A 2,108-nucleotide genomic window follows, 5' to 3' on the forward strand; every position below is an offset into this window, starting at 1 on the left:
CAACTTGATGCACTTGTGAATTTTTCCACTCTTTCTAGACCCCTGCTCTAGCAATGGAGGATGAGAGACTTTGTGGAGGAGAGTTGAGTCATCTTGGCCAAGGACATCCTAGACCAGCCAGTTCCAGCTGAGCACATACACATGAATGATCCTAGCTAAGATGAGCTGAGCCTGGTCTAAAACTGCCCAGCTGAGCAGATAACTCATGAAAAATAGTAAGTAGCTGATGTTATATGCCATCAGATTTGAGAGTTGTTTTATAGCAAGAACTAATTGATGTGTGGATAGGAGCACAGGTATTGGAGCCAGACCTGCCTGGGTTCGAATTGTGACCCTGCCACTTAACTAGCAGTATGATGTTGGGTAGGTCACTTAACCTCTGTGCCTCAGTTTCCTCATCTTTATAGATGGGGACATGCATGTGTTGGGGACCATAGTATTATCTATCTTGCTAGATTGTTTAGAGGATCAAATAAGTTAATATTTATAAAATGCTTAGAACTGTTCCTGGCAGAGAGTAAATAACTGGGTGTTAAATAATGTGCAAGTTGTCAGAATAGGGAGTCACTTGTGTTTTTAACAAAAGAAAGACTGGACAAATAGAGCAAGGGAACGCCATAAAGAGAGGATCTCATGTATAAATGCCCAATAACAAAAACTGTCACAAAAGACTGAGCAAAAACCACAATCTTGCACAACAGCTACTGCATCCTGACCCAGAAAAATACCACTGTGAGGATATTTGCCCACAACTGCCTGTCCAACCTCACACTGGTGTCACCTTTGTTAGTGATTCTGATAGTCAAGGATAATTCTCTCAAAAATATCATGCAATCCTCCCCATTTTTCGTTTATAAACCTTTGCTTTCCTTTACCTCCCTGAATATGCACATAGTTTACTAGGGTACATGTCTTCCCGTTGCAATACCCTATTCCTGAATGAATATTATTTTCTTTTAGAGAGCATCTCTCTGTTATTTAGATTGACATAAAATAAATCAAATCCAACAAAACAGTTAAGCTTGTGCAATACTACCAATGAATAATAATAATAAATGCATTGAAATTTATGAAATCTCCAGTTCACATCTCCAGCAGCTAGTCCACTGTACCCTATATGGAGTGAACATTTAATAAAGGTTTGTCAAATAAATGCTTACCCTTATAAAATAATTGCTTCAGTGGTTGTTTTACAATGCTCTAAATGTTCTGTATGTCTTTATAGGAATTGTCTTCCAAGTCCGTGCTAGGTTTTACTAATAGTGAGGTTATCCCAATGTTCTATTTTGTAGCACATTTAAAAAATGCATTAGGCAATATATTTTCCAGAAATCATCTGGAGCCCAACACTGTGACATTTTGGCATGTAATTACAGACTGCAGATTGTCCTATGATAGCATTTTTATAAAAAGTAAAATGAGAGTGAAAATAGTAACACTGATTGTTACAAGTGGTTTTTATTCTGTCCCCCAAATCATCTTTAAAACATCCTCCAAAACTGCTTTAAGTGATGGCAGAACTTATTTTAATTCAAAAGAATAATCCCTGCTTATTTTCCATGGCCTGTCCAGTGCCAGATGAGCCCTGGAACCAATGGCTGGACATCAGGTGCAGGAGACGGGAGCATGAAAAAGTAAGCCAGGCAGCCTATGCAGCTCACTATGTAGAACTCTGTCTTTTGAAAAATGGCTACTTCCAATGAGTAAGTTCTGGTATGGTTGTGCTGTTTAGTTACATCTGTCAGGAAAATTCTCCCTGGAATCACATGCAAAGGGGAAGGATTGTGTATTTTTTGTTCAAGACATTGCAAACTGAAGGCTCATGGTGCAAACGGAGTACATGAATGCATTTTCTTTGGCTCACCCAGTGTTGCCGAATTTTTAAAATAAGACTATTTTACATTTAAAAAATGGATTTCTTGCTTCTTTTAAGAAGCTAGATCTGGCAAGGTGTGGTGTACAGGCCCCATCTTGCCAAATCTAGCTTTTTAAAAGAAGCAAGAAATCCATTTTTTTTTTTTTTGAAACAGAGTCTCACTTTGTTGCCTGGGCTAGAGTGAGTGCCGTGGCGTCAGCCTAGCTCACAGCAACCTCAAACTCCTGGGCTC

At 38.9% G+C, this 2,108-nt stretch overlaps 1 protein-coding gene across 1 annotated transcript in view; it reads right to left on the reverse strand.

Moving 5' to 3' along the window:
• The window catches only part of PLCB1 (phospholipase C, beta 1 (phosphoinositide-specific)), a 756,841-nt gene that overhangs the window by 122,115 nt on the left and 632,618 nt on the right, over positions 1-2,108 (reverse strand). The window contains 1 exon segment of the mRNA XM_012639238.1: positions 1,365-1,389. Coding sequence (XP_012494692.1) covers positions 1,365-1,389 — 25 coding nt within the window.

The sequence above is a fragment of the Propithecus coquereli genome, unplaced genomic scaffold, assembly GCF_000956105.1.
Source record: "Propithecus coquereli isolate 6110/MARCELLA unplaced genomic scaffold, Pcoq_1.0 Scaffold139, whole genome shotgun sequence".
Classification (NCBI taxonomy): Eukaryota; Metazoa; Chordata; class Mammalia; order Primates; family Indriidae; genus Propithecus; species Propithecus coquereli.